At 39.0% G+C, this 27,753-nt stretch overlaps 2 protein-coding genes across 3 annotated transcripts; one reads left to right on the top strand and one right to left on the bottom strand.

The window, feature by feature from the left end:
* Positions 1 to 4,631: 4,631 nt before the first annotated feature.
* Positions 4,632 to 18,371, bottom strand: ano10a (anoctamin 10a). Its single transcript, XM_087805889.1, has 14 exons — positions 18,289 to 18,371; positions 15,459 to 15,601; positions 15,185 to 15,382; positions 13,925 to 14,059; positions 13,509 to 13,628; positions 13,254 to 13,438; positions 12,071 to 12,455; positions 11,720 to 11,775; positions 11,566 to 11,640; positions 10,328 to 10,516; positions 8,989 to 9,180; positions 8,560 to 8,688; positions 8,055 to 8,171; positions 4,632 to 5,248 (listed from the first exon to the last, which is right to left on the bottom strand). Exons 2-14 carry the CDS (start codon positions 15,580 to 15,582, stop codon positions 5,207 to 5,209), a joined length of 1,947 nt encoding a protein of 648 aa, XP_087662015.1. The 5' UTR covers positions 15,583 to 15,601; positions 18,289 to 18,371; the 3' UTR covers positions 4,632 to 5,206.
* A 56-nt stretch (positions 18,372 to 18,427) lies between these two features.
* abhd5a (abhydrolase domain containing 5, lysophosphatidic acid acyltransferase a) lies at positions 18,428 to 27,322 on the top strand. Of its 2 annotated transcripts, XM_087805296.1 has the most exons (8): positions 18,517 to 18,551; positions 18,843 to 18,923; positions 20,236 to 20,321; positions 20,848 to 21,223; positions 21,629 to 21,783; positions 23,405 to 23,516; positions 23,594 to 23,780; positions 26,504 to 27,322. In XM_087805296.1, the coding sequence occupies exons 1-8, from the start codon at positions 18,517 to 18,519 to the stop codon at positions 26,657 to 26,659; spliced, it is 1,188 nt and encodes a 395-aa protein (XP_087661422.1). In that variant the 3' UTR covers positions 26,660 to 27,322. The 2 variants fall into 2 exon arrangements, with proteins under 2 accessions (XP_087661423.1, XP_087661422.1); XM_087805297.1 differs by lacking the exon at positions 18,843 to 18,923 and having other exon boundaries at positions 18,428 to 18,551.
* The last annotated feature ends 431 nt before the right edge of the window (positions 27,323 to 27,753 follow it).

The raw sequence follows: 27,753 nt of genomic DNA, 5'->3' as shown, positions 1-27,753 counted from the left end.
TCTAGACTGAGGTCAAGCCATCACACGTGAACTCCTCTGGACTGAGGTCAAGCCATCACACGTGACCTCTAGACTGAGGTCAAGCCATCACACGTGACCTCCTCTGGACTGAGGTCAAGCCATCACGCGTGACCTCCTCTGGACTGAGGTCAAGCCATCACACGTGACCTCCTCTGGACTGAGGTCAAGCCATCACACGTGACCTCCTCTAGACTGAGGTCAAGCCATCACACGTGACCTCCTCTGGACTGAGGTCAAGCCATCACACGTGACCTCTAGACTGAGGTCAAGCCATCACGCGTGACCTCTAGACTGAGGTCAAGCCATCACGCGTGACCTCCTTTGGACTGAGGTCAAGCCATCACACGTGACCTCCTCTGGACTGAGGTCAAGCCATCACACGTGACCTCTAGACTGAGGTCAAGCCATCACGCGTGACCTCTAGACTGAGGTCAAGCCATCACACGTGAACTCTTCTGGACTGAGGTCAAGCCATCACACGTGAACTCCTCTGGACTGAGGTCAAGCCATCACGCGTGACCTCTGGACTGAGGTCAAGCCATCACGCGTGACCTCTAGACTGAGGTCAAGCCATCACGCGTGACCTCTAGACTGAGGTCAAGCCATCACGCGTGACCTCTAGACTGAGGTCAAGCCATCACACGTGACCTCCTCTGGACTGAGGTCAAGCCATCACACATGACCTCTAGACTGAGGTCAAGCCATCACGCGTGACCTCTAGACTGAGGTCAAGCCATCACACATGACCTCTAGACTGAGGTCAAGCCATCACACGTGACCTCTAGACTGAGGTCAAGCCATCACACGTTCGAGTCTCTCCGGTCAAATGAGCCGCACTTAGAAATGAAGTGCACGCCATGCAAAAGCACAAGACGAACATAAGATGAAAGAAAACAGCACAACTACAGTCTGTATTACAGAGATCAAGCTCCAGACTGGACTATTCTCTTCTGTCAGGATGTTCTAAAAAGTCTCTCAGAATCTTCAGGTCATTCAGAATCTTCAGCTCGTATAATTTCCCGTGTGCCGTCTTCCTTACATTGGCTTCAGTAGAATTTATAAACAATTTAAAATCCTTCTCTTAACCTATAAAGCCTTACATGGTCTCGCACCAACATACATTAAAGATTTAATCCACACTTACCAACCCTCAAGGACCTTACGATCCTTAAACTCAGATCTATTAGTTACACCACAAATCTCTCAATATAGATTTGGAGCCAGGGCCTTCAGTTTTCAAGTCCCTCTGCTGTGAAACTACCGGCTTCAGTCCGGAGGGCAGACACCCTCTCTATGTTTAAAAATAATCTTAAAACCTTACTTTTCCATAAAGCCTATAATTAATCTAACTGTTTATCTTAGCTGCTATAACTAACTTAACTGTTTATCTTAGCTGCTATAACTAACTTAACTGTTTATCTTAGCTGCTATAACTAACTTAACTGTTTATCTTAGCTGCTATAATTAACCTAACTGTTTATCTTAGCTGCTATAACTAACTTAACTGTTTATCTTAGCTGCTATAACTAACCTAACTGTTTATCTTAGCTGCTATAACTAACTTAACTGTTTATCTTAGCTGCTATAACTAACTTAACTGTTTATCTTAGCTGCTATAATTAACTTAACTGTTTATCTTAGCTGCTATAACTAACTTAACTGTTTATCTTAGCTGCTATAACTAACCTAACTGTTTATCTTAGCTGCTATAACTAACTTAACTGTTTATCTTAGCTGCTATAACTAACCTAACTGTTTATCTTAGCTGCTATAACTAACCTAACTGTTTATCTTAGCTGCTATAACTAACCTAACTGTTTATCTTAGCTGCTATAACTAACTTAACTGTTTATCTTAGCTGCTATAACTAACCTAACTGTTTATCTTAGCTGCTATAACTAACTTAACTGTTTATCTTAGCTGCTATAACTAACCTAACTGTTTATCTTAGCTGCTATAACTAACTTAACTGTTTATCTTAGCTGCTATAACTAACCTAACTGTTTATCTTAGCTGCTATAACTAACTTAACTGTTTATCTTAGCTGCTATAACTAACCTAACTGTTTATCTTAGCTGCTATAACTAACTTAACTGTTTATCTTAGCTGCTATAACTAACTTAACTGTTTATCTTAGCTGCTATAATTAACCTAACTGTTTATCTTAGCTGCTATAACTAACTTAACTGTTTATCTTAGCTGCTATAACTAACCTAACTGTTTATCTTAGCTGCTATAACTAACTTAACTGTTTATCTTGGCTGCTATAACTAACCTAACTGTTTATCTTAGCTGCTATAACTAACCTAACTGTTTATCTTAGCTGCTATAACTAACCTAACTGTTTATCTTAGCTGCTATAACTAACTTAACTGTTTATCTTAGCTGCTATAACTAACCTAACTGTTTATCTTAGCTGCTATAACTAACCTAACTGTTTATCTTAGCTGCTATAACTAACTTAACTGTTTATCTTAGCTGCTATAACTAACCTAACTGTTTATCTTAGCTGCTATAACTAACCTAACTGTTTATCTTAGCTGCTATAACTAACCTAACTGTTTATCTTAGCTGCTATAACTAACCTAACTGTTTATCTTAGCTGCTATAACTAACTTAACTGTTTATCTTAGCTGCTATAACTAACTTAACTGTTTATCTTAGCTGCTATAACTAACCTAACTGTTTATCTTAGCTGCTATAACTAACTTAACTGTTTATCTTAGCTGCTATAACTAACCTAACTGTTTATCTTAGCTGCTATAACTAACTTAACTGTTTATCTTAGCTGCTATAACTAACCTAACTGTTTATCTTAGCTGCTATAACTAACTTAACTGTTTATCTTAGCTGCTATAACTAACTTAACTGTTTATCTTAGCTGCTATAACTAACTTAACTGTTTATCTTAGCTGCTATAATTAACCTAACTGTTTATCTTAGCTGCTATAACTAACTTAACTGTTTATCTTAGCTGCTATAACTAACTTAACCGTTTATCTTATCTGCTATAACTAACTTAACTGTTTATCTTAGCTGCTATAACTAACCTAACTGTTTATCTTAGCTGCTATAACTAACTTAACTGTTTATCTTAGCTGCTATAACTAACTTAACTGTTTATCTTAGCTGCTATAACTAACCTAACTGTTTATCTTTAGCTGCTATAACTAACTTAACTGTTCATCTTTAGCTGCTATAACTAACAAAACTGTTTATCTTAGCTGCTATAACTAACTTAACCGTTTATCTTATCTGCTATAACTAACTTAACTGTTTATCTTAGCTGCTATAACTAACCTAACTGTTTATCTTAGCTGCTATAACTAACTTAACTGTTTATCTTAGCTGCTATAACTAACTTAACTGTTTATCTTAGCTGCTATAACTAACCTAACTGTTTATCTTTAGCTGCTATAACTAACTTAACTGTTCATCTTTAGCTGCTATAACTAACAAAACTGTTTATCTTTAGCTGCTATAACTAACTTAACTGTTTATCTTAGCTGCTATAACTAACCTAACTGTTTATCTTAGCTGCTATAACTAACCTAACTGTTTATCTTAGCTGCTATAACTAACCTAACTGTTTATCTTTAGCTGCTATAGGCTTAGAATGCTGGAGGAGTTTTAGACACCAGCTCTGTATATCCTTCTTTTCTGCCTTACATTCATCACCTGTGCAGTTTAAACACCTTTTTATTTCTCTCCCGGAGCCCCAGGGCTCCACCTCCAGAGCTTCTGCTGATCCAGGATCTTCACCACGTCATCCAGATCCCGAGTTCTCTCCAGCACCTCCATGCACTCTCCTACACTCTCCTCCTTTTTTCTCCCTCACTCTTCTCTCCATCCTGCCTTCTTATAGGAAGTTTTATCCTCGCCAACGCCACACTGTGTTTCACTCATTGAGTTGCTTGGATCCGTTTTTCCTTTCTCCACTATAGTCTTACTTACCTAAACCTAACTGTTTCAATGGTGTTCAGATCATTTGTGAGGATTTCATTGTCAAATAAGACATGTTTGAGAGAATATAAATCAATATAAATCAATATAAATCAATATAAATCAATATAAATCAATATAAATCAATAGATATCCAGAGTTCCAATCAATGACTGCTATGGACGTCTTGTAGAGAAAGTATACTAGTATCTTATAAAGTATCACAACATTTGAAGGTGGAAATTTAGAGATATTTATATTTAAATAATCATATTTCGTACGTCACCTCGATGACTTGTCAAATACACAAAAACAAACATATGTATGAAACGTTTTTTTGAACAGACTCAAGGCCCTTTATTGCATTTGGGAACAACTTTGTCGCCCCCTGTAGTCGAGGATGTGAACAACTATCCAACAAAATACACGTATATCAAGTTGTTGATTGTTGAATTTCAAAGAAATCTTCCTTCATGCGATGCCATGATGCAGAGATAAAATTGACAAGTGTGTGTGTGTGTGTGTGTGTGTGTGTGTGTGTGTGTGTGTGTGTGTGTGTGTGTGTGTGTGTGTGTGACACAATAAAACATGATCTACAGCATGTCATTCACCAATTAATCAACATCTGCTCATTAACTTTTTTAAAATTTACAGTCAAAGACCAGACATTTACTTTTAGATTCAGCCATTTATTACAATAGATGTGATTTTCTAAACCGTATCCCATGCACTTGGAGTGTTTCTTTTATTATTATATATATTATATAATTTCTGACCCAATAGCTGGTCCTGTTACTTCCAACAATCAAGATTTATTACAAAAGATTTAATGCTTTCAAGAAGATAAAAAACAAAGTGTAAACCTAGTGCTCTGAGGTGCTGGAACCCCTAAATTAGTAAAACATGAAAATGATCTGATCATTTTGATTTACTAAAATCCTTGTCGTGAGGTTCGTCCCCATCGTTCCACTTCCCATAATGCATTACTACCACCTCAGCATCATCCATTTCCTCACCTGCAGCCATTTGTTCTCGATCTCAAAGCAAGGGTTACTTTACAATACGTGGATCTGCAGTACGAAGATGCAACAGTACAGGTTCAAGAGTTTGCTACAGAAGTCCAGCATCAGATTGTGATACGCACATAACAAGCCAAGTCACCCGGAAAAAGAAAGACCACAGTGTGTGGTTAAAGCTTCTGTGTCTGCTGAGGTCAAATCAGAAGATGAATCCTCGTCTCTCCTCACTGGAAGATCTCGCCGCTCGCCGAAGCTGCAAACATTTTCTGAAACAGATGAAACACAGATCGTGATGGACTCGCGGGTCTTACAGCTTCACACGCCGACGGCTGAAATGAATGACGGCGGAACTATTCATCTCGGAGTGAAACGACTCTTAACATTAACATTTATCGCTTCGCCTTCATCGTCATCCGGTCGTCAACGTTGAGAACTTCTAAAGCAGGAGCTCCATCATTGCTCGACTCGTCTGAAGAGACACTGAAGAACTACAGGTGATTCAAGGTCCAAACATGATCACGGATTATTCTACTGGACTCCAGTCACATAAATCTAAGTTAGAGTTTACATGGACACGTACAAAAGATATATCGCCAACACCTGCAGGACCTCCTGGAGCAGAAGTGGAAAATTAAATGACAGGGGCCACATTTTATACATGGCATTGGTGAGGGGCCATGGAAAAGGTGGAGGGGAAAGTATAAAAATGAGGCTAAATTTGCAAAACGATTGTTTTGTAATTTATATAACTTGTTTTTAATATGATATAAAAACAATTTTTTACAGATTTCTTTGTATATTTGCTTAAATCTTTTAGAGCGAGTTCACAAAAGTGACAAAAGAGGACATAAATCCTAAAACAAAAATCCTCAGTCATATTTAGGGACTAGTAATGGGTCAAAGAAATAAAACCAAAATAAAATGGTTAGTTTCTACCTGACCTTTGACCTCATCAGGGCCACACTGGCCCAGGTCTGTCCTGAGCTTCTAATGAACTCATGATCATGAACTTCTTCTCATAATCCAGGAGGAGAAAAGTCAAATGCAGTGTGAGAAACTCAGAAGGTTCACATGCAGATCAATCACTCAATTGAGAGTCAAATTAAAACATGTTAGTCATTCTCTTAGTGGTGCTGCTCACTGGAGGCACTTTTTGACGAAGGAAGCATTGGTTCATTTTACTACGGGCAGTCGAAGAAGCCGTTTACGTTTACATTCCTCAAGATCTGAGTCCAACCTTATGTTTAAGGTTTGTTTATTTCTTCTTTTCAGCAGTTATTCATAGCAGTGTTAGGGGTTTCTAACTGTGACGTCACAAGGGCAAAACATTGAGCCTGGCGCCCCCTCGTGTCAGTAAAGTGTAAAGACAATGTCTCCTATAATCTTAGTTCTAACACATTTGTTCACAAAACAAGGAAAAGGTTTATTAACTGAAGGTTAAGGTTAAGTTTTGGTCAAACTGCACCTGTGACCTTGTTGTCAAGATCCAACAAGAGTTCCCGTGAGATGTCATTGTGCAGCTCAATAAAAATGGATTAAGTTTCATTCCACAGCAAAACTCGATGTGAAACCTTTGGGACGCACGATTACTCACCTAACATTGAGCTGCCGCTGCAGAACAAACGACACGTCAAACGCCAGGACAACACTGACGGCAGCTCATCCACTTCCTGCTACTTCGACTCCAGTACATTATCCATTAGAAAGAAAGGACCGACCTACATTTATGACATGGCTTTCATTCGGCCACTGATGTTTTAGGAGTTTGTCGAGTCTTCTCTCTCAGTTGCCTCATGTGTCACGAGATCATCATGTGTGTCACGAGATCATCATGTGTGTTAAGTGATCATGACTGTCATGTTATTGTAGTGTGTGTCATGTGATCATCATGTGTGTCAAGTGATCATGACTGTCATGTGATCATAATGTGTTGCGTGTGATCATGACTGTCATGTGATCATAATGTGTGTCATGTGATCATCATGTGTGTCATGTGATCATGACTGTCATGTGATCATAATGTGTGTCATGTGATCATTATGTGTGTCATGTGATCATCATGTGTGTCATGTGATCATGACTGTCATGTGATCATAATGTGTGTCATGTGATCATCATGTGTGTCATGTGATCATCATGTGTGTCATGTGATCATGACTGTCATGTGATCATAATGTCTGTCATGTGATCATTATGTGTGTCAAGTGATCATTACGTGTGTCAAGTGATCATGACTGTCATGTGATCATTATGTGTGTCATGTGATCATCATGTGTGTCATGTGATCATGACTGTCATGTGATCATAATGTGTGTCATGTGATCATTATGTGTGTCATGTGATCATCATGTGTGTCATGTGATCATGACTGTCATGTGATCATCATGTGTGTCAAGTGATCATCATGTGTGTCATGTGATCATGACTGTCATGTGATTGTAATGTGTGTCAAGTGCTCATTATGTGTGTCAAGTGATCATGTGTGTCATGTGATCATCATGTGTGTCATGTGATCATCATGTGTGTCAAGTGATCATGACTGTCATGTGATCATAATGTGTTTAATGTGATCATGACTGTCATGTGATCATAATCTGTCATGTGATCATTATGTGTGTCATGTGATCATCATGTGTGTCATGTGATCATAATGTCTGTCATGTGATCATTACGTGTGTCAAGTGATCATGACTGTCATGTGATCATAATGTGTGTCATATGATCATGACTGTCATGTGATCATAATGTGTGTCAAGTGATCATCAAGTGTGTCAAGTGATCATTATGTGTGTCATGTGATCATAATATGTATCAGGTGATCATTATGTGTGTCATGTGATCATAATATGTATCATGTGATCATCATGTGTGTCATGTGATCATAATACTGTATGTATCATGTGATCATCATGTGTGTAAAGTGATCATTACGACTGTCATGTGCATGTAATGTGTTTCGTGGCAAATCTTTCAGTTTCCCCGTATTTTTTATGTTTTTATTATCAAGAAAGATATATTTCTTTGTCTCTTTGGAAACGTGAAGAACTTAACGTTACGACGATATTGTCTCACCTTTTTCTTGAAGGCTTCCAAGGATTCAAACTCCAGACGAGAGAGTTTTATTTGGATGTGTTTGGGAACGTCTGGGATGAGGAAGGTCAGGATGAATTTGAAGGCCAGGAGTCCATGCTACAAGAATGGAAACAGACAAAGTCATAAAAAGAACATTTATAAAATCTCCATACGTTAATATTTATATAAAGTTGCAAAACGAGCCTCTGCCAAGTGATCACATGTTTCTTTTCCATCTTCATCATTCGTTAATTATTATTATTATTATAAACCATCTCAGGTTATGCGTCAGGTTTGTCGTCCAAAGAGACGACACAAAAAGACACTTCAACACTTAAAGGACGCTAAAAAATGTTAACACGACCATGAATCCTACCATCTAGTAAGGTCAACAAAACTACTTTTACTAAACAAAGCAGTCGACTGTACAACAAGGTACCCAGAACACAAGATTGCTTCAGATGCTGCAGGCGACACGTGGGTCAAAACAAAGTGATCTTCTTACCTCGATGGCCACGGTCCAGATGATGAGCTGCATTTCAGACTCTGTGAAGTAAGCTTTGACTTGTGGAGACATGCTGATGAGAGCACAGTTGGTCACCACGGCGATCACACTCATGGTTTCGAAGGCCAGCTGGACATTAGCAGACAGGGTTAGTGGTTCTCCGCACAAACATGTTATAACAAGTTGTAGCTAGAAAGTTATAGGCGGATGTGAAAAAATGCTGTGAACCAGAAATGCCTCTTAAATAAACACAATGCAGTGAATGCACTAGATCTGCTCTTCAAAAGGCTCTAGAGTTCAGGTGTGACAACGAAGTCAAGAAGAAAACATTTCATCGTTCAATAAGGTTAAGGATGAGGATGTTCTTCGGCTGACGAGGGATCGGAGAAATATGTGAACGACATCGACGGTTCCCTCGAGGCGTCTCACCTGCCAGACTCCGATGTTTGCCGCCGGCTCGGAGAAAGGTCGTTTGAACACCCGGCACATCTTGAAGGCGTCGGAGTAAACCTCTGTGATGTTGTTCAGAACCACCAGGACGGCAGCCAGAGGGTAGACGCAGGAGAAGAGAGTAACGTAGCCGAACAGCAGGAAGAGTTCCAGGTAATCGTCAAATGTCCCCTGAAAATGATACAGAATATTATTTTTTATAAAACACAATCACTGCAAACTCATGCTCAAGACAACCAAAGGTGTTTTTTTGTATTTAGATTTGTCTTTTTACATTACACTAATTATTCTAACAATGATCTTTAATACTTTACTTTGATTGGATGATCCACACATTAGAGTCTGAGACAGTGTTTTTATATGAAGTACGGAGAGATATTTTGAAGTAACCATAAGATAGAATCAGATCCCGACACAGAAAGAGGCTTCGTCTCGTTTTGTACACAAATGGTACAGAATGTTAGGAGAAACAGGGAAGCCATGAATTTGCAATTACACTTTCCTGACACAAGGGGGTGCCAGAGATTATGTTTCCAATCTTCTGTAGTGGGGCTTTAATAAATGTACATTCACAAATGTGATCATCATGTGTGTCATGTGATCATGACTGTCATGTGATCATTATGTGTGTCAAGTGATCATTACGTGTGTCAAGTGCTCATTATGTGTGTCAAGTGATCATGACTGTCATGTGATCATCATGTGTGTCAAGTGATCATGACTGTCATGTGATCATAATGTGTTTAATGTGATCATGACTGTCATGTGATCATAATGTGTGTCATGTGATCATTATGTGTGTCAAGTGATCATCATGTGTGTCATGTGATCATGACTGTCATGTGATTGTAATGTGTGTCATGTGATCATGACTGTCATGTGATTGTAATGTGTGTCATGTGATCATGACTGTCATGTGATTGTAATGTGTGTCATGTGATCATCATGTGTGTCAAGTGCTCATTATGTGTGTCAAGTGGTCATGACTGTCATGTGATCATCATGTGTGTCATGTGATCATGACTGTCATGTGATCATAATGTGTTTAATGTGATCATGACTGTCATGTGATCATAATGTGTGAGCATGAATTTGCAATTACACTTTCCTGACACAAGGGGGTGCCAGAGATTATGTTTCCAATCTTCTGTAGTGGGGCTTTAATAAATTTACACTGAATACAATGATGTCACTGCAAATGGAACATATTGACTTAATACATAACATTATATTATTGTTGATTTTATACACTATATATGACGATGTTACTTTTAACAAAGGTCATACACCTCTCACAAATATGTAAGGATGGACTCACCAAGTACGTGCTCATGTCAGCCTCCAGGCGCACCTGCTCGGCCAGGGTCAGCTCACTTCCCTCCATAGTTCTTTTCTTCTTGACTTTACGGATCATCTTCTTGTTGCGTCTCCTCTGGAGCCAGTACGGCAAGAACGCCTCCATGAACTGGTTCAAGATCTGACTGGTGATCAGCAGCGTTGCCAGACTCTAGCGGTAGATGGAAGGAAGAAAAACATATCACACAGCTTTTGTTAACTGCAAAATATTCTTTATAGAGTGGAACAAAATTTGGATCTTGACTCCTATTAAAAATATGAGTTTAAGGATTTTTAATTATCGTTCCTTTCACAAGAAGTGCAGTGAAGTTCTTAACCCTTTAACTGCTGCTGGGCTCCACCTCCAGAGCTGCTGCTGATCCAGGATCTTCACCACGTCATCCTGATCCCGAGTTCTCTCCAGCACCCCCATGGACCCTCCTACACTCTCCTTTTCTCTCAATATATCCTCCCTCACTCCTCTCCTTATCCATCTGTCTACCCCCCCATCCTTCCTCCCAGCCGGTCACAGCAGGAGGCCGTCAACAATGAGTCTGGTTCTGCTCGAGGTTTCTGCCTTCTAAAATTTTTTCCTCGCCATAGCTCACTGTACAGTGTTTCGCTTCTTGCTCTTTGTTGAATTGCTGGGATCTATTTTCCTTAATCAACTAAAGTCTTATTTCAACTGTATAGTGTCTTGAGATAACTTTGTTATGATAAGACACTTTAAATAAAATTGAATTGAATTGAATTGGTTTCACACTAGTTAGGATGCTGTGAGTTCCAGATTGACAGATCATGTCCTGTTGTGGAAGGACCATTTACTTTCTTCTCTAATCAGAAAGACGCCTCTTGAATCATAAATGTTGTTTCATCCTTATGACATAATGAGGCCTTTAGTGGAGGATTTTTAAATCTCGTCTTAAAACACACTTTTATTCCCTGGCTTTTAACACAGCATGAGACTCGGAGCTGTTTTAAGTGCTTTTTACTTGTTTTATTTGATATTGTTTTTACCTTTGTGTGTTTTAACTATGCTTTATGTCACTGTACAGCACTTTGTAACGACTTTATAAATAAAGTTGAGTTGAGGGGTTCGCTGTCTTAGTCAACCATAAATTAGACCCCTTCTGCTCTGAGAGTTCGTTTTGAATCAAGCATTTTTGTTTCTATTGTGCTCGTGTGTTGATATTGATCGTGTCATTATGAAGTGAGACTCACCTGTCGCAACAATGCCATGTCCTGCATCAAGAAGGCGATGTAGAAGAGTGATGCAAAACAGTTGAAGAAGTTGAACTGTAGAAGAGGAGGATTAGTTTGACTCGGGTCATTAAAGAAAAGGGTAAATGCAAATTTGGAAATAATGTGGACTCACAACGAGCACTTTAAGGACCAAGTGGTTCTGATATGATGATTCCAGTCTGTGATTCTCTGTAAACATCAACAAATGAATTAAAGACAAGCAGAAAAAACACTGACATGGTGATAATGAGTACTGGAAAATGATCAAGCTGGTTAGTTAATGATGTTTCTTATAGTAATAAAAGTATACTGGTCAGAAAAAAGGTGGTGCATGCTACTGACAAGACACTTATGAGTTCAGGAATAAAAAAAAAAACCCACTGTTGACACAGACATAAAAGATCTTTATAAATGTGTTTTGATCACGTATGAAATGGATAAGGAGAGGAATGTGCGTGAGATCCAAATAAGTTTCCAGACTCACCCCACTCAGTGAGGAACTCAGCAGCATATCTGTAGATCAGGTTCATCACCTCAATGACCACGGCGTAGATAATACTGGGGATGAAAAGCAGTATTCCGGTCCAGAAGGTAGGATCCTGGTCGTGGATCATCAGAGCAAATCCTTCCATTTGGAAGTAGACCATCATCACGTACAGTGAGAGGTAAAGACAGATCAGGACAAAGGGCAGCGACACAAGGTAGATGCGGAGTTGCCTCTTAACGTTGGGGTACACCGGCTCCTCTCGTCCGGTCACAGGGTTGAACCCCAGGACGCCATGGAATCCAGGACGTGGTTCTTCAAAAGCCCTCTTTCTGCACAGAGTCCCCCAGTTATAGGCCAGCGAGGCACACGAACGCTTCCATAACTAATGGAGAGTTGAAATGAATAAAAGAAACGTTACTCCTTCAGATTAAACAAAATATATATTCTCAGACAATTAGTGCTTCGACATTGATCCTTCAGTTGAGAAGAAGTATTTAACCTTTCTGCCTTCTGGCTGGATACGCACTGATGACTGTCAATCAATAATTACATCAAGCTCCATGACAGTGAATGAAACAGTTGAAATTATGGTAGAATGTGGGAATTAAAGTTGTATATTTCCATGTCGCTTACAATTTAACATAGAATTGTTTTAATAATAACAAATAACAATACAATTAATAATAATAATAATAATGCAGAATATACACATTCAAACCTGCTACTATATACACATCTATAAACACGTACACAAGTCCTGCTCAACAAACAAATCCAATTGTTTTAGGAAACATTTTCAGGAGTTAACGTTTCAGTAAATGTTAAAATACACACTATACATTTTAATAAGTACATGATATCATCACACTTCAGTGTTGATACAGATATTCAACTAGCAAATGTAAGAACATTAACTTTTCTTTAGTCATCAAGTCAGTCCTAGACATGATGTTGGAACTATGTACTAGTATTTCCAATATATCTTTTATCACAGACTATCACAATATATCATAGTAACATTGTTGTTGCACATTCCTAGTGAGTTTTTTTTATACACACACATGTATTTTCATGTACAGTATAATGTTATGCAAACATATTCAAAACCAATATATGTTTTAGTATCAATTACTCTGATTAAATCCTTTCTATAGTTCTCACCAGTCAAAAACATTCTTACCTCCAGGATGACCGTGCACCAGACGAGGTTAAAGACAGCAAAGACCACATATTTGTCGTAGTCCTCCCAGTCAAACAGGTAGTAAGGCACGCCAATGAGAGCCATGGGCAACAAGGCCAAAGTGAAGTACTCCAGAAAGCCAAAGTAGAGAGCCTGAGTCTCACCAAAGTAATGTTTGATGTCATCTACGGTTGAAGAAAAAGGTTCAGAAGTGAACCTCCCTCTATAGCCACCATGATCGTCTCAGTTACTCACCGAGAGGTTGAAAAGACAACCCCACTTTTTTGTACCAGGAGAAACAAAGTCTCTTAAGTTCTTCTTGTTCGTGCAACGGGAACATTTGGATCAGAAGCTTCTTGGATTGCATTCTGCGAACTTAAAAGATAATCAATTAATTTCAAAAAGCTAATTCCTGTATATCTTTTACAAACACAACAAAGGTAGTCGCACCCACTGATGGGCTGCTTAGATAAATTTCTTTTTATCGTTTCCTTATATTAACACAAAACTATTGTTACTTTTATGTCTTGATTAAGAGGAAGAGTGGACAGAAGCACGTCTATCTTTTCATATTTGTCATAAAACTAGGATCTGATTAAAACCCCAGTATAAGCTGTTTGTACAGGAAATATGAAAGTGTGTACAGGTTTATGAGAGACCGTGACACTCACTGATAGATTTCCCTGGGTAGAGCTTTGCTTCCGCGTGTCCAGGAACATGAGTCTCATCTTTGGCTCGTAACGTGTCCAGCTCATGTTTAATGATGTACTGACACTCGGCCATGCTGAGGAAGCTATCGCCATCTCCTGGAGACACAGAGCAGATAACGTACTTAGATAAATCATGTGGCATGTTTATCTGATTATAGTGAAAGACAAGAGACGCATAACACTTAAAACTGAACCCTTTCTATGAAGACATTGTAAGAGCATTATAATTACAGTATTTAAACAGCATCTTGTTTTAAAACTTAAAAAAGTAACCAAGTGGCCCATGGATATTTATAAGATACAAAACCCCCCAAAATATTAAAATGAAAAATGCAAATGCCACGTATTTAAGTTATAAATATTTTATTGTCTCTTTAACGTGGTTGCTTGGACATAAAAGGGTTCTCACTCATTTAGTTTACATTTGTTGGTGAGGTTTGCAGCTTTTGTTCCTTTCACATGATCATTGAAAGCAGCTCACACAACGACCACCAGACAAGTTTCAGTTTGAAAACAAGTCACATAGATCAAAATAAAAGCAGTTATTAAAGTCTGCTCACTGTCCGAACAAGACTGTTCACCAGATTGATTACAATTGTTAACAGGGTTAACTTCGGCTGCATGTGCTGATATTCAGCGGACAAAAGACCAAAAAGATACAATATATATATATATATATATATATATATATAGTATAGTGCAAGGCTGTCGTAAACGTAATAATACAAGGAACACATCTCTCAGGAAGTCCGAACATACTGTTATGAAAGCATATCTTATAGTTGTTTATAGCGAATTTGAACAAGTTTCAGTTTGTGTCACATTTGTCCTACTTCAACAGCAGCTCCACCACATACCTTTTAAATTCTATGATTGTTGCGTCACAGACCACAAAATAGAATGTATTTACTCCAGACACGCAAGACAGTCGCATCTAAATTTCAAATACACAAGCACAATCTCAGACCATTAGAGCCTAGAAAGTAAAGTTCAGTCTCTTATTATTAAAAAAAATGTTTTCCATGTTAATTAAAAGAGAGTTTTAATTATTATTGCCGTTGGTTTTTCTGTTGAATTTCAGATGTCCTAGACTCCTCCCATCTCTCCTCCTCCCCATCTATACTCTCCCTTCCACGACTGTTCACACTGAATATGGTTCTGCTCAAGGTAACGGTCTGTTATATATTAAGGCTGCTATAATATTTGCAATATAATACTTGCCGTGGAAGTTTTTGAAGCTGTTCTTGTTAGCGCACGTAAAACCCCTCATGGATCCGTCACTGAACTCTTTGAAGAGACCCACTTCCTCAGCGCCAGACAGGAGCCGACTCCAGGACCCCCCAACCACAAACAGGTTGGGGTTTTCTTTCTCATCAACGTCAGCCCCCAAACTCAACTGCTCCACCAGCAGCTCAGCACCTTTGAGAAAGAAAACCAGAAGAAACGCATGATTACGCAAAACTTTGAATGATGCCATTATTTTCTGTTTTCGTACCAGCGTTCTGTTGAGAGTCTCTGATCCTGCGAAGTAACCATGTTATCGCCTCCTCCTTGGTGTCCGGAGCCAGCTCCAGCACCACGAGGGGGTTGAATGAGCCACTGAACTCCTGCGGCATCATCCACTCTCAGCGAAGCTCCCTTGAAGACACGGACAACCAGTCACATGGGGCAAGAGTAAGTAAGTAAGTAATATTTATTTGTATAGCGCTTTTCCAGACCAGGGTCACAAAGCGCTTTAACAATCAAAACAATACTCAATAAAGTATAAACTTTAAAGATCAAGATAAAACTGATAACACAACAGGAGTTCCAGAAAATCAAGGAAAAGCCTGAACAAATAAAAACATCTTAAGATGTTTCTTAAAGGAGTCAGTAGATCCATCAAACACAAAGAGAGAGGAAGATCGTTCCAAAGCTTAGGAGCAACAGCCTGAAAAGATTTCTCTCCTCTGGTCCTGAACCGTGTGCGTGGAACCATAAGAAGATTCTGATCCACAGACCTCAGAGCCCGAGCTGGGGTGTAAGGCTGGATCAGATCAGTGATGTAAGGAGGAGCCTGACCATGAATAGATCTGAAAGTAAGAACTAGAATTTTAAAGTTGATCCTGAAAGAAACTGGAAGCCAGTGAAGAGTTTTAAGGATCGGAGAAATGTGAGTTCTTCTACTAGAGCGGGTCAGAATTCTCGCTGCAGAGTTCTGAATCAACTGCAGGCGAGACAGATCCTTCTTGTTAAGACATGAAAACAAACTGTTACAATAGTCCAGACGAGAAGAAACAAACACATGGATTATAAGATCCAGATCATGTTCCGACAACATTTTCCTAAGTTTGGAGATTTTTCTCAGTTGAAGGAAACAGTTTGTGGTCAGTTTTCTTCAGTGTTGAACAAGAGACATGTCTTTATCAAATACAACACCCAGGTTTCTCAGGCTCAGTTTGACAGACTGACCTAAGTCACCCAAGTACTGACTCAACCCTGGAACCTTATCATCAGAGGTGGCGGACTCAGTGGACAGGACGCCACACTCTCACAGTAGAAGCAAAACTGGTTAGTACAACTACAAACATAGTTTTCCTCATAGTAGGATGTTGGGAAATGACTGAGCTAGAATGTTTCATAATGTTCATAATGTTTAGAATGGTTCAGGACCAGAGGAGAGAAATCCTTCCAGACTGTTGCTCCTAAACTTTGGAACGATCTTCCTCTCTTATCATATTTATTTAACAGGTCACTGCTAGGACCAGAGCAGTACAGTACAATACAGTACAGTACAAAACGTGCCTCCAGATAACACAGATAAAATGAATTGACTCATCATATCAGAAACAACTCAATGACGCCGTCTCTGATATGCAGATACAAAATCAACATAGGCTGCTGACGTTCACATCTGGAAGTGATTTTGAAACAACTTATGCGACTGCAATACAGTATAAAAAGAGACCAAAAAGTTGTTTGCTTGAGAGAGAAGTCAGACATTGACATGAGGTGTAAGTTTGTGCTTTCTCACTCCTGGCCTCTCAAGTAAAGCTTTTGTGACTTTGGTACCATGACTGATTTCTATTTTCTGTTTGATATGCAGCCTAAGTCAACCTGACACAGGGTAATTGATTTTTACATTTCTCTCAGTTGTGATCCTTGGATCTAAACCAACCACATGATGATGAAAGTTAATCCAAAGGCTGTATGAGTTTGTTACAACACTTTTAACTTCATTATATATTATTATTAATGATAACTGATATACCTCTAATAAACATATCGCATTGATTTTTCAATAATAACCAATTGTGCAACAAGAAAGGATACACAAAATCAAACATAGATGGTATAGAACAGGGCTGTCAAACTGGTCCAGAAAAGGGATCAGGGTGGTGCAGGTTTTTGTTCCAACCAGTCAAGCACATATAGTTGAACCAATCATGCGTCTGAAGATAGTGATCAATTAATTGTCAGTCAGGTGTTGCTTGTTTAAACCGACACCTGATTGGTTAACTCATGTGTGCTTGACTGGTTGGAACAAAAACCTGCACCACCCTGATCCTTTTCTGGACCAGTTTGACACCCCTGGTATAAGGTAAGGTAAGGTAGAACTTTATAGAAGATGGTAATGAAAAGATTATTTAAACAGGCCAATTGGCTACTTCTGCAGCGTACCCCAAGTTGTTGACCCCTGCTCTATATTGTCTAAAGCTGGGACTATATTTGGGTGTCCCTTCCAAAGTGTTGTTGGCCCCATCCCTGGCTATAAATAAATAACACTCACCTCAAGTTAATAAACACCACTAAAACCTTTTATATGCAAGGTATTTATATCCCTTTTGATCTGCATTCTATTTTAAATGATATTACAAAGAATGCATTGTATACGTTTCTATTGAATTTGCTTACTTTGTTTAACCCAAGAAAACTTGTTGACATGTACATTTACCACGTTTTCTACTCAACAAAAAAGGGCTGCAAGTGATGAGCATAGAAAAGTTGCTCCTAAAAATAGTTCAATCTATTTATATATGACGTGGCCAGTTACTGTACGTGGCAAGCCTTGTTTAAAGCTGGGAAAGAAGTGTTTTTGGAGCAAAATATCGGTGTCAAAAGAGAAGAATTTAGTCACAAATACCGTATAAATCCAAGTGTAGCTGCTTTAAACCTGTATAGATGTCGCTTAAACAGATTTAAAACTGATTTTATGAACAATTTAACTCGACAAAATAGCGTCTTATTGACTTACATTACAAACTATGTTGTCAATGTACAGTAAGCACAACTCTTATGTGTCTTTAAGTGAACATTGTTGAAGCACAAACGCGTTGTTGACTCACCGCAGCTGCTGAGCCTCAACTTCGCTGCAGCAACTTCCGCATTGACTCGCGAGGCTAGACACAGCGGGTGCGCTTGATTCGCGTTGCAATTTGTCTTTCGAGGGGCGGGGCAAGACGCTTCGGCACGACACCGGTTTTCGGCGAGGTCACCGTAGCCTGTACAATCGTATCGTAGACAGTGGCAACACACTGACCACGTGACGTGCAGATGGTACCGGTATTGTTATTATGGCTGCACCGCGAACCGAGGCAGCGAATAATGGGTGAGTTTTTACTTGAAGCAGCTGTAAGAATATCGTGTTCACACTACAGTCACATCTAGAGAGTCTACTGAGTCTGATTGGTTTTCAGTGACTTGTTCAGAGTCGCTGTGCGTCCAAATTTAAAACTTCCTCCGAAATAAAGTTTCGATAAAAGTCGCTCATACTTGTACACACAGTGGTGCAGTTTTTAGATCGCTGCCAGGAGTCTAGACAGTGAGTGAGCGGTGAGAAGTTTCTTCTGTCGAGCTGTCAGTGCTCTTTGACCTCTTGTTGTTTTCGCTGTGACTGCAGGGAGGTTCGGAGAAGGTGGTCTGGCCTCGGTGCTCACAGTCTGCTTACAAGCCTGTGGAGCTATGTTGGTTCTGTACTGAGGTAAACACTCCTCGAGACCTGAGATATACTTACAAACAATTTAACTTTCAGGCTTTTCCTTGATTTTCTGGAACTCCTGTTGTGTTATCAGTTTAATCTTGACCTTTAAAGTATATACTTTATTGAATATTGTTTTGATTGTTTAAGCGCTTTGTGACCCTGGTCTGAAAAAGCACTATATAAATATAAATTACTTACTTACTTACTTACTTTCATGCAAGATTATTTGTCCATTGTCTTGTTGGCTAAGCCTGAAAGGAGAAGTTAGAATCTGTTGTCCAATGTTTCCTTTTATGTTGATCTTGGAGAGTATTTTCTGTTCTTAGAGAGCGGTACGTTGTTTAAAATTAGTTGTGTTCAAGGTTCTACCTTTATTTACCTCTCGCATGTTTCTCATGCACAACCAAGAGCCTCAAATTTAAATCGTAGAAAATCTTGAAGAAGATCCACCTAACACTGAACAGAAGTTCCTTGGACTGAAAATGTGTGTCATCCAAGCTATACTCATGCTGTGTCTCAAATCGCATACTTGTGTACTCAAAGTTAGTATTTTTAGTGCGTAAGTGCGTCTCAATTCTTAGTATGCAAAATTGAGTGCGCCATGCACACTAAATTGTCACTAAAACGCCCACAAAACTGAATATGGATCGATGGACACTATCTACACTAAACAGCTCCATCTTAGTGACGTTGTAAACAGAAGTTACGTCATATATATATATATATATATATATATATATATATATATATATTCATATACTTACAGGAGCATTTTCAGCCAACAGTAGAAGGATAAACACGTCTTCGCTGCTGATACCAGCTTAAATATCTCGCGAATTTTTCGATTCTCATATTTTTTTCTTTATTCTTCTTCCAAACTTGCAAAACGTGCTGCCAGCAGGTGGCGATAGTGTTCCTACAGCTGGTTGAAACCATCGTTAAATAGTAGTAGAAGAAGAAGCTGTCGCGTCATTTCCTGTTAGTGTGTAGCAGCAGAGTTTGATTTGAGACATACTATCTGTGGAGAATTAGTTACTAGTTAGTATGTACACTATCCTGATGCATACTAACTTCTAGTATACTAAGAGAAGTATGCGATTTGAGACACAGCACAGCTTTCTCTTCCGTCAAACCTTTATGCAATATGGCTTCCCAGACTTTCACAAAACACAGTGGACATTTTGATATGTTAGATGGCCCCGTCTCGTCTCACACCGAACATCAGTCTAAATACTGTCTTATAAAAAGAGACTGTCTAGATGATGATAGACGGTACTTCCATGCTAAAAGATATCTTCACATCTTTGTTCAGGTGGTGGTGGATCCCCGACTGGTTACCCACATGGTGCCCGACTTCTAGAAGCCAACTGAAGTCTGCCGAGGAGCAGATGCTGCGATGTAAGAGAGACACAACGCTCCCACTATTGCACTGCAACTAGTGCTCGGGTAGATGTATCGGAGTAAAACAAAATGGCTTGGTTTCTCATGCAAGAGCCAAAAAGTTGTACTTGTACTATATATCTCCAAATCTATGAAAGTAATTGTTTTTCTTCCCTTAATCTTTAATCAAGTTCCCAGTAATTGTTATAGTTTATTTGCGTTATGATAAAAAAACACCATAACATCCATTATGGTCAACAATGTGTTATATGTCAAACTAAAGTGAACTTGGGACTACAGATAAATATTTAAAATAATGGCAAAAAGGGAAAGAGTAGCAGCAATAAAATCTAAGACAAGGTATAGAACGCCTACCAAAATACTCAACACCAAAACATACACAATGAAAAACTATACTATACGAGTACAAACACACATACATCAGTTGACTCCTCAGGCTTTTTCTATGTCTCCGTTGCTCATAAGTGAACATGTGTCTGTCAATGAATGAATCCTCTTTTTTGACCTCTGCTCTTATTTCCAGGTATAGATAGCAACGTCAGTAAGCAGTACATCTGCATCTCCAGCAGCAACTCTGTTTGGACTCTGACCTTTTGCAATGAACAAGTGAAGGACAAAACCCCCATGGTTCTCCTCCATGGTTTTGGAGGGGGTGTGGGTCTCTGGGCACAGAACGTGGATGCCCTCTCGAGGTGCCGGCCTGTCTACGCCTTTGACCTGCTGGGCTTCGGACAGAGCAGTCGGCCCGTGTTCTCTTTGAATGCTCTGGAGGCAGAGGAGCAATTTGTGGAATCCATAGAAGAGTGGAGAGACAAAGTTGGTCTGGAGACCATGATACTACTTGGACACAACCTGGGAGGATTCCTGGCAATATCTTATGCCATCAAATACCCTGAGAGGTAAGTATTTTTAAATTACTGTAGTCAGTGTTTTAAAAGAAGTAATGTTTTCAGAATCCCAAATAGAAGGCAGATCCACAGATCTTTTAGATCTGTCAGTCTAATGTTTACATATACTTGATGAAATGAATATCATCCGTGGGTGTAAGATGTTAAATAAAGCTCACCTCCACCGATCAGGCCACTTTTTCCTTGATTTTCTGGAACTCCTGTTATGTTCTCAGTTTTATCTTGGCCTTTAAAGTATATACTTTATTGAATATTGTTTAAGCGCTTTGTGACCCTGGTCTGGAAAAGCGCTATATAAATAAAAATGACTTACTTACTATAATCAATTGTTTAGAACATATATAAAATCAGCAATGGCTCAGCATTGCATGGCTAAATGCTTTTTGTGGCCTACAGAGTGAAGCACATTGTCCTGGTGGAGCCGTGGGGCATCCCTGAGCATCCAGACACGGTGGAGACGGATCGTCCGATTCCTGTTTGGATCAAAGCCCTGGGAGCCATGTTCAGTCCTTTCAATCCACTCGCCGGTCTAAGACTCGTAGGACCTCTTGGTAGGTTGTCAATCTCGTCCTCACAGGTGCTTTGATCCCTGAACCATTGTGACGCGCTGACATAGGAAAGAAGTGGAAGAGCTGGCATGACTGACTTTCTTTGGCAACTGTGATGAAGCAAATCTTCACTGTGGCTTTATCGCACTTTGAGACACAAACTGGCACCAAAATAATGCTTATGAATGAAGCAAAAAAACAAACATAATTTCAACGATTCCAAGGTTGTGTCATAATGATTCCTGTTGGATGGTCGCAATTCTGGTGGTTTGACACCAAATCTTTGTGTCGCAGCTAAATTGAAAAAAAAGAGGAAATTCTTCACAGCCAGGCAAATACGTTTTTTGTTAAATTGGTGGAAGTTAAACGATTTTCCTTTTTTGAAACTCAAAGCAAATTTTTTTACTTTGGATACCTGTGCATCAGGGGAACTTGTGGCCCAGTTTAGAGTGGTCTGGTCTATGTCATGGTTTACATATGTGTAAACCGCTAGGAGTCCCGGAGAGCAGCCATTTGGCTTTTTTACCTATAAAACCCAACCTATAAAACAAAGCGATCATGGTCACACCACAGGAGGGAGGGGAAGTGGGGTCCAGAAAGCTTGTGGGGCGAGGGGGCGGCTGTTCACAAGGTAAATCAGGGGGAAATAGCCCCCGCCCAGTGCAGGCTGGAACACAGCGAGTAAAGTTATAAAAAAAGGTTGGTTACAAAATTGAAATAAGAAAAGAATATAGCCATAGAATGTGTAGACGAGGACAAAAATAAATAATGCAAAATAAATGTTATGATTTGAGAAAGGAATAATGTAAAAAAAATAATGAGTGCATATTGTTGGGAAAAAAAGAGGTTGGATAATTCTGGTCTTCAACCAGGGATGTTGGGTTGGGAGTCTGAGGCTCAATATGGTGAGCCAATGGTGTTGGGTGGAAAGCACAGGGAAACAAATAAAGATACGTTTCAGGAATTATAGTAAAGAATTATAGAAAAAGCGGTTAAGGTAAGGGTAATTTTTGGGATATGAACCTAAATAAGGTAAGGGTTTGGGTTAAGGTTTAGGTTTAGGTCAATCAAGGGGAGAAAAGGCACGGTCCAGTGCAGGCTTAAGTCATTTAAAAAATTTTAATAGGAAAACATTACAGCTATATATTTTACAAAAGAATAATGTCAAAAGAGTGCATAATTAGGAAACAAAATGACTGGTTAAGGCTGGTCTGAGGATCAATCTGGTGAACCAATTGTATTGGACAGAACCTGAAGTGGAAGAGGTGAACAATAACTAATGATAATAAGAAAGTGGCTAAATTAAGGTTGAGCATTGCCAGGTTAGACATGAACAGCCAACCCCTCCCCGATAAGCTCTTTGGGCCCAATCCCCTCCTCACTTCCTCTCACCATGTTCCCTCCTGTGGTGCAACAACGATTGCATCGCTTACAAAATTAGGGGGTTTCCAGCCAATCGGCTGCCGTCCGGGTATTATAGGTAGAACAGCAAAATGCTGGGACTTCTAGTGTTAAAGTGCAACGGCGTCATCTGGTCAATAGTCAAATCAAGTCATGGGGCAGAAACGGTAAGTTTGTCCATCAATTAAGTTTTAAAGCCATTTGATATGTGTCTGCTTTTCAGGCCCTAGTCTGGTCCAGACTCTCAGGCCTGACTTTAAGAGGAAGTTCTCCTCCATGTTTAGTGACAACACAGTGTCCGAGTACATCTACCACTTGAACGTTCAAAACCCAAGGTAAGCACCATCGGCACCAACATCTGTCAATTATTTGGTGACTTACTTCAGAACTGTTTTCTGTTGTGTACTGGTAGTGGTGAGACGGCGTTTAAGAACATGACGATGCCCAACGGCTGGGCCAAGAGACCCATGCTGCAGAGAGTGGACCAGCTACAAGCCTCCATTCCCATCTCCATCATCTACGGCTCACGCTCCAGCATCGACAGCAACTCGGGCAGCTTGCTCAAAGACAAGATGCAACATTCCCATGTGGATATAATAGTACGTATAATAAGTCCTTTATTACTGTATGTAACGAATATGTGATCTCAAAGAACAGCACCGTGAGAAATATGTGATTGTACACGTTTGTCCCAATAACAATATTTAAGAAGTAATTAGTAAAAGTAAGTAAGTAAGTAATATTTATTTATATAGCGCTTTTCCAGACAAAAGTATAAACTGATCCCGTATAAATGTTTCTGCGTGATAACTTATATTTATTTATTAAATTCATTTCATTTTCTTGTCCCCCTTTATTTCATGCTTTTTGTGAGTGGTTAGAGTCCCTCAAAATCAACTGAAAATCATTTTAACAATAGTGCTTTAACATCCTTCTTTCTTTTATGATTTGTCTTCTAAAAAGATATGTATTCAAAATGTGGCCAGATTCTAAATTTTCGGTTTTCCTAAGCAGTTTTTTTTAATCATGGAACAGAAGTACAGAATATTTGAATAAGAAGAATTCTGCTGAAAATTCCATTGTTCAAAAGAGTAATTGAATAAAAAACACTTATTTTCATATGATAAAATATTACCTCTTTTTCTTCTCCTTTTCTTTTTGGCTGCTCCCTTCAGGGGTCACCACAGCGAATCAACCTCCTCCATCTAAGCCTTTTCTCTGAATCCCCCTCTCTCACACCAACCTACTTCATGTACACTTTCACTACATCCATAAACCTTCTCTTTGGTCTTCCTCAAGACCTCCTGCCTGGCAGTTCCAACCCCAGCATCCTTCTACCAACATACTCACTATCTCTCCTCTGTACATGACCATCTCATTCTGGTCACTCTGACCTTATCTCCAAAACATCTTAAATCTATAGACCAACAGTGTCATCTGCTTGACACTTTGCACTCATGAGTGAGGAAAAACGTATTTATTCTTATTAATTTAAGCAGTATTAGACATTATCTATATTAAGGCCAACTTTCTTTGTCATAATCATTCTTCATTCATTCTTTTTGGGTGTTTCCCTAGATTTATAGTGTATAACATGGCCATGAAGACAATGAACCTGCATGTAAAACATTTTTTTTACATGTTTAAATAACAAAAGTACACAGAAATACTTAATGTAATACCTAAATTGATCAATTCAAACTTTACTCATTTTTTACTCGCCCTCATGTAGACTAAGGGTTGAGTAATATGTTCCTTCTCAGAGTTATAGTCAAAAATGTACTTTATCCTCATCTTTGTCCAGAATGACACATTTAGATACAATCTCAGCATCAGCATCTTGTTAGATTCAAATAAAAAAAATGTTGATAATAGATATTAATTGACAAAAGTAAAGTTGAAGAGTGTACATGTAAAATGTATGCGAAAAGAATAGTGCTGTGTCTCAAATCGCGTACTTGCGTACTCAAAGTTAGTATTATTAGTGCGTAAGTGTGAATCAATTCTTAGTATGCAAAATTTAGTGCTCCATACACACTAAATTGACACTAAAACGCCTACAAAACTGAGTATGGTTCGATGGACACTATCTACACTAAACAGCTCCATCTTAGTGACGTTGTAAACAGAAGTTACGTCATATATATATATATATATATATATATATGCATATACTTACAGGTGTATTTTCAGCAGCAGTAGGAAAAACATGCTGCCAGCAGGTGGCGATAGTGTTCCTACAGCTGGTTGCAACCATCGTTAAATAGAAGTAGAAGAAGAAGCTGTCACGTCATTTCCTGTTAGTGTGTAGCAGCAGAGTTTGTTTGAAACTGTTTCCTTCAACTGAGAAAAATCTCTAAACTTAGGAAAATGCTGTCACAACATGATCTGGAGCTTGTAATCCATGCGTTTGTTTCTTCTCGTCTGGACTATTGTAACAGTTTGTTTTCATGTCTTAACAAGAAGGATGTGTCTCGTCTGCAGTTGATTCAGAACTCTGCAGCGAGAATTCTGACCCGCTCTAGTAGAAGAACTCACATTTCTCCGGTCCTTAAAACTCTTCACTGGCTTCCAGTTTCTTTCAGGATCAACTTTAAAATTCTGGTTCTTACTTTCAGAGCTATTCATGGTCAGGCTCCTCCTTACATCACTGATCTGATCCAGCCTTACACCCCAGCTCGGGCTCTGAGGTCTGTGGATCAGAATCTACTTATGGTTCCACGCACACGGCTCAGGACCAGAGGAGAGAAATCTTTTCAGGCTGTTGCTCCTAAGCTTTGGAACAATCTTCCTCTCTCTTTGCGCTTGATGGAGTCTACTGACTCCTTTAAGAAACATCTTAAGACGTTTCTATTTGTGCAGGCTTTTCCTTGAATTTCTCGAACTCCTGTGTTGTTCTCGGTGTTGTCTTGATCTTTGAAGTATGTACTGTTTTGAGTATTGTTTTGATTGTTAAAGCGCTTTGTGACCCTGGTCTCGAAAAGCGCTATATAAATATATATTACTTACTTACTTACTTACTTACTATCTGTGGAGAATTAGTTACTAGTTAGTATGTACACTATCCTGATGAATACTAACTTCTAGTATACTAAGAGAAGTATGTGATTTGAAACATACTATCTGTGGAGAATTAGTTACTAGTTAGTATGTACACTATCCTGATGAATACTAACTTCTAGTATACTAAGAGAAGTATGCGATTTGAGACACAGCATAGGAGAGCCATGAAATAAACTATGATTTAAACATGTTCATCGATTGTACTAAATTCACTGAAGGTGTCACTTTGTATCACTCATGTTTGGTCCTCTGTCCTCAGACAATCCGCGGAGCTGGACACTATGTTTATGCTGACCAACCAGAAGACTTCAACAACAGAGTTTTGCAAGTGTGTGAAAAAGTGGAAAGTCAGTTGGACTCAACAGCGATGGGAACCAAAGCGCGTGTCTCTGAGCAGCAGACGAGCCAAGCATAAGAGTGTGACCTCGGTCAACCTCATGGTTTCATGGTTCTGAACAGAGCCTGTGAAATAGTACTATTGGGCACCTGTCTCAGCAACAGGAAGTTGGATTTCTGTCATCCTTGTCAGCCATCAACGTTTGAGTTGAACTCTACTCAGTCTGGATGCAAACGTCAGTATATAAAGTACAACTATGTCCTCCCGCAGCTGTTTCTACCTCTTAAAGACAATTCAATCTGATGAGCTCTGGCGTCCAAAACTACTTTTGTTCAGTCCTAGCTCAATGAGAATCAGAAACTTTTATTGCTGTAACATTGGTGGTGATAGGACAGAGTAGAATAATGAAATAAGATAACACACAAAATAAGCAATAGTTGGGAGACAATAACAAGTTTCACCCTCTACATAAAAGTATATAATTGTATACTTTCTTATAACACAGTGACAAGCTGACTGGATAATGTTAATAGCAAATAGGGAATTTACGTGTTAAACTCTTACGCTTAAACCTTTAGAAATATTTGATCATGTTTACAAGAGTCATGAGCAATAATTGTCATTATGTCACATTTCTCACGTTGAGAATGAAAGGATGTACTGGACTGTCTTTGATGTACATTCACAGATTTTGTAAATCTCTGGGTGAAAGAAAGTTGGTGTAACACTTTTAAAAACTCATACTCGTGTCGATGGTTTTCTTTTCCATTCACACCCATTTTAAGTTGCATCTTTAGCAAAACTGTTTGCTAACATTTCTCTGTCACACTATGAATCTATCACGTCTGTGGGACAGAGAACATCTCCAGGGAACATGTGTTGGTGAGTAAATAATGTGTTGGTGAGTAAATAATGTTTTAGTGAGTAAATAAGTCAAAGCCAAAGCATCTTATAACAAAAAAACAGAGCAATCATTTATTCAAATATTGATCTAAGCTTAATAAGGTTTAAAATTAATTTTCCTAAGAAATTGCAAGATGGACCAGATTCCCAGCCACGAGGTGGCGCTCACACACTTTCGAGGACATCTGACGCAACAACCCACCTTTGGACACAGCATAGTAGATGTACAATTTTCACCTGATTTCTATTGTTAATTAAAGCTTATATTA

The sequence above is a fragment of the Callionymus lyra genome, chromosome 13, assembly GCF_982586985.1.
Source record: "Callionymus lyra chromosome 13, fCalLyr1.hap1.1, whole genome shotgun sequence".
In the NCBI taxonomy this organism is placed as follows: domain Eukaryota; kingdom Metazoa; phylum Chordata; class Actinopteri; order Syngnathiformes; family Callionymidae; genus Callionymus; species Callionymus lyra.
The sequence above is the reverse complement of the archived record's forward strand: the minus strand, read 5'-3'. Positions and strand labels throughout refer to the sequence as shown.